The sequence below is a fragment of the Myotis davidii genome, unplaced genomic scaffold, assembly GCF_000327345.1.
Source record: "Myotis davidii unplaced genomic scaffold, ASM32734v1 scaffold274, whole genome shotgun sequence".
NCBI classification, from domain to species: Eukaryota; Metazoa; Chordata; class Mammalia; order Chiroptera; family Vespertilionidae; genus Myotis; species Myotis davidii.
In genome coordinates this window covers 1904451-1909397 of record NW_006285613.1, presented here as the reverse complement: position 1 = coordinate 1909397, position 4947 = coordinate 1904451, and the positions used below count along the sequence as shown (strand labels likewise).

The 4947-nt window shown below is 59.9% G+C and overlaps 1 protein-coding gene across 1 annotated transcript in view; it reads left to right on the top strand.

Annotated features, from left to right (window-relative positions):
• Positions 1 to 262: 262 nt before the first annotated feature.
• Positions 263 to 4947, top strand: part of QRICH2 (glutamine rich 2) — a 20569-nt gene continuing 15884 nt past the window's right edge. The window contains exons 1-4 of the mRNA XM_006756377.2: positions 263 to 1375; positions 1497 to 1589; positions 3562 to 3636; positions 3970 to 4077. Coding sequence (XP_006756440.2) covers positions 263 to 1375; positions 1497 to 1589; positions 3562 to 3636; positions 3970 to 4077 — 1389 coding nt within the window. The remainder of the gene's footprint in view (positions 1376 to 1496; positions 1590 to 3561; positions 3637 to 3969; positions 4078 to 4947) is intronic.

Below are 4947 nucleotides of genomic sequence, written 5' to 3'. Positions count from 1 at the left end.
CCACCCACACCCTCCCGCGGGGAGGGCAGCCTGGGCTCCAGCAGAGACCGACCGGTCGGCGGACGGTTGGCGGCGCCCCCACCCCGCCCGGGAGCGGCGCTCCTCTCCGTCCTCCAGGCAGGCCCCAGATGATGGCTGGTGTCCAGTGCGGCTGGGCCCAGGGGCAGGGCGCCCCGGGCCCCCTCAGGGGCGCTGCGAGCGGTGAGCGGGGCATGGCCAACCGTCCGGCTGCCAAAGCTGCGCGCACCTGAGGCTGCGCACGATGCCGCCCGCAGGCGTGGTCACCCTCCGGGAGCTGGCCGACCTGGCCATCGGCACTCCGGAGGTGGGTGCCGTCAACTTCAATGCTCTCCACACGCTCCTCGTGGCCCTGCTCAAGAACCTCAACATGCAGGACACCCGGGTGGACTACCAGCCCCTGTCGGAGCGGAGGCTCTCAGCGATCACGCGGCTCTCGCTCGGCACCCCGCGGGGCTCCATCAGCACCCCGCAGATCGCTGTGTCCAAGGAGAGGCGAAGGAGCAGCGTGACCAGGGTTCCGTCCGTGGTGCTGGAGAGCCAGATAAAGGGCCTGGGCGGGCAGGTCCAGAACCTGGAAGGGCAGGTCCAGAACCTGGGCGGGCAGGTCCAGGACCTCGACCGGCAGTTAAGGACCATGGACAGCCAGATGCAGGGCGTGCTGTCTCACATCCAGTACTTCACCACTCTGGTGGGTGGGGTGGACTCCGAGACCTCGGAGTGGTTAGAAGAGCAGGCGAAAGCCTTTAGCTTGGCCGAGGGGTTGGGTGCTGTGAGGACCCCGCTCATCATTGAGCCGGGCGCGCCCATGACCGAGCAGGGCGCGCTCATGGCCGAGAGGGGCGCGCCCATGACCGAGCAGGGCGCGCTCATGGCCGAGAGGGGCGCGTCCATGGCCGAGAGGGGCGCGCCCATGGCCGAGAGGGGCGCGTCCATGGCCGAGAGGGGCGCGTCCATGGCCGAGAGGGGCGCGCCCATGGCCGAGAGAGGCGCGTCCATGACCGAGCAGGGCGCGCTCATGACCGAGCAAGGCGCGCCCATCACTGAGAGAGGCGCGTCCATGACCGAGCAGGGCGCGCTCATGGCCGAGAGGGGCGCGTCCATGACCGAGCAAGGCGCGCCCACCATGGAGAAGGGCGCGCTCCCGAAGACCAAGCTTGTGCCGGGGATGGGCAAGGCGGTGCCCGAGACAACAAAGCCTCCGCTGGGGGTGGCCGCGCCCACGCCTGGGTTGGTCGCGCCTGCGCCGGGGGTGGCCCCGCCCACTCCGGAGATGGCCACGACCGTGCCTGGGATGGCCAAGCAGATGCCCGAGAAGCCACGAGGGTTAATGAAATTGTGGAAGGACGGTCCCCAGGTGAGAGCATACCGGCCTCCTCCAATCCGCTCTCCCGCTCGGGCTGAGCTGACCGCCATCACGTGGGGGCGGTGCCAAGCCTCGTGCAGCCCCGCCCACGTGGCCCCCACTCGCCTTGCAGGTCATGGAGCTGCTCCAGCAGGTCATAGAAGACGTGAAAATCTTGAAGGAAGACCATGCAAGGGCGCAGGAGTTGCCAGAGTTCAACCCGATGGTGAGGGCGGCGGGGACCCCACCCCGTCTCTCGCAGCCCCCTTCCCGGCCCCTTTTCAGGGAGGCTCACCCACCGCTCATCAGACACCCAAGGATCCCAAAGCCACCCAGAGGGAAGCCGGTTTGGCTCAGGGGATAGAGCGTCGGCCCTCGGACTGAAGGGTTCCAGTTTCAATCCCGGTCATGGGCAGATACCTCGGTGTGTGTCTCTCCCTCTCCCTTCCACTCTCTCTAAAAATCAATGAAGAAAAAAAATCCTCTGGTGAGGATTCACAAATAGATAAATAAGGTGGTCGGTACTGAGAGACAAAGCTCAGTTCCGGAAGAGGCGGGCAGGGATGGAGAGCGTTTTTGGGGTCACCCCTTCAGCCCCCAACGCCCAACCGCCGGAGCAGCAACGCTTTCATTGGAGCAAGACGCGCAGGCCCTTCCCCAGATGCTGACCTGTTCCGGCTCCTGCCTCTGCCCTCCAGGCCTCCCGAGGGGACCAGAGCTGACCAGGGACCCGGCCAAGATAGGCGATGGCGAGGGAGGGCTCAGGCGGAAGCCGGGGGGCCCAGACCCAGGCCCCGCGGGGACTCCGCCCAGAAGCCTTTTTGCCCCCCTGGGTCATTCTAAGCCTTGGGACCCCAGCGGTGCTCATTTTTGTTGTGGAAAGCTTTGCTTTTTAAAAATAATATTTAATAATTTTTTTAAAAGATATATTTTTATTGATTTCAGAGAGGAATGGAGAGAAACATCAATGATGAGAAAGAATCATTGATCCGCCGCCTCCTGCACACCCCACACCAGGGGTCGGCCAGTAATCCAGACATGTGCCCTTGACCAGAATAGAATCAGGACCCTTTGCTCCACAGGCCAGCACTCTATCCACTGAGCCAAACCGGCTAGGACAAAAGCTTTGCTTTTGAAAGTGTGGTGTTTATGTGGTTTTATGGTTTTGGTGTTTAGAGAAAAGGCTTTTTATTTACTCTTAGAATCTTAGATGATGGATGTTTGCCGAAGTTACAAGCTTCAGCAATTTGCTTTTATTTATTTTTAAAAATATATTTTATTGATTTCAGAGAGGAAGGGAGAGAAAGAAACATCAATGGTGAGAGAGAGTCATTGATTGGCTGCCTCCTGCACACGCCCTATGTGCCTTGCCTGCACAGCCAGGGGTGAACCCGAGAGGGGGCAGTGAAGGATGCAGAAGACAGACGAGAACAAAGCCGGGGGCTCCGTGCGACATTGCACTCGCAGGCACTCGCCACAGCTTGGCCGAGTCTATTTTATAGCCAGATTCCAGGAGGCAAAGTAAAGGCGACGTCAAGATGTTTACAACGTTCTCGGCGGTGTCAAACCTACTCAAGGACATGCACCTGGTCAAGCTCTGTTTACTTGCTGCACCTCCCACAGCCCACATCACTCAGCCACGGGGGCCCCCAGATTCGACCATAAGGTCAAGCTCACAGCCACGGCCTCTGGCTGTCATTGTGCTGGGAGGGCTTTGTCCTCCAACCTGGGACTCGCACGTGGCTTTGCCACGAGAGGACCGGGCCCTCTCTTTAGTCCAAGGCTTGGACCTGTCCAAACGCTGTAGCCGCTCTCCACACCCCACTGGGGATCGGGCCCATCACCCAGGCGTGTGCCCAACCTGGGACCCTTCAGGCCGCCGGCCAATGCTCTTTCCACTGAGCCAAACCAGGCAGGGCGGGCGGCAATTTGCTTTTAAGCAGCAAAGTCCTCGCTACCCCCGTCCTTAGAGGCAGTGTCTCCTCCGTGGTTTGTCTGAGGTGGATCCAGGACCACAGGCTCCCATCCCAGCAGTAGCCTTTGCTCCTGGTACATCTGTCCCTACTCCCACCCGCCCCGCCCCACCCCGTGTCCCGTTCTTGTTGGCTTACTCACCTCTGTCTTCCCTCTGCTCCTCTCCCCTGCGAGGATTGGGGGTGGGGGGCCCACAGGAGCGCCTGCTTTGACCTGCCACCTCTGTACTCTTCTCCCAGGAATTCCTGCAGCGGGTTGAGGAAGTAGAGAAGACAGTCAAAAACTGGGAGGAACTCCTGGTAATGTCCGTGAGGGGGTGGGGGAGGAGGGGTGCCCGCAGCCTGGCCCCATTTCTTGGGCTCCCCCAGACCCCCGCCCTGGATGTCTGTGTCCCTCCGAGCGGGGATAATGTGTATGCCCTCTGCCTCTGAAGGGATCCTTTCCATGGCTGCCCAGTGCTCCATCAGGGCCCAGAGGGGACAGGAAGCCAGCAGCCCAGGGCCCAGTAACTTCTCCTGGGGCCAGGGTGGTGGAAGGAGCCGCTGGTCCTGTGAGCTCGGCTCTGTCCTTGAGACCGCCAGATTCAGCTGGGTGTGTGTGCGCAGGCGCACCCATGTTATCTGTGCCCTCAGGAACCCCTCTGTCGGAAGATGACTATGATGACTCCCGGAAAAGAACTCACTATGGTCACCTGGGAGGACCTGGAGCAGGCGATTACTGATGGCTGGAAGGCCTCACAGGTGGTGCCCACGTGGGCAGGGGCTGGGCAGCGGGCTCAGTGGGTTCTCCCACATCTCTGGATTTTTATGTATGTATGTATGTATGTATGTATGTATTTTTAGAGGGAAAGGGAGAGGGGTAGAGAGAAACATTGATGAGAGAGAAGCATCGATCTGGCTGCCTCCTGGATGCCCCCTATTGGGGATTGAGCCTGAAACCCAGGCATGTGCCCTGACTGGGAATCAAACCAGAGACCTCTTGGTTCCTGGGTCAATGCTCAATTGCTGAGCCACACCAGCTGGGCAACCTCTCCCTTAAAAAAATTTATATCCACACTAATAAAAGACAAAGATGCTAATTAACCATACCTTCGCTATGCCCAAGCCATGCCCACCAGCCAATCAGAGCGACTATATGCAAATTAACCCAACCAAGATGGCGGCCAGCAGCCTCAGAGCTAGAGTAAGCTGGAGGCTTGGTTGCCCCAGCAATGGAGGAAGCCAAGCTTCCTGGCTGGCTGTAGCCTCCGCAAAAGGCAACAAAGTTTCAATTATAGAAGCTAAATAAATCCCAGATACCTGCTTCCAGCCAGCCTCCACTGGGAGCTTGGGTGGCTGGGAGCCATGGCCAGCCTGCAAACAGCCATCAGTCCGTCACCCAGGCTGGCCAGGCACCCCAGCAGAACCCCCCTCCCTGAAGGGGGTTTGGCCAGCCTGAAAACGATCCTCAGTCCCTCACCCAGGCCAGGCAACTCAGTGGGACCCCCACCATGATCCGGGACAACCTTCAGAGCAAACCAGCCGGCCCACACCCTTGCACCAGGCCTCTATCTTATATAATAAAAGGGTAATATGCAAACTGACCCTAACAGCAGAATGACTGGGAATGAG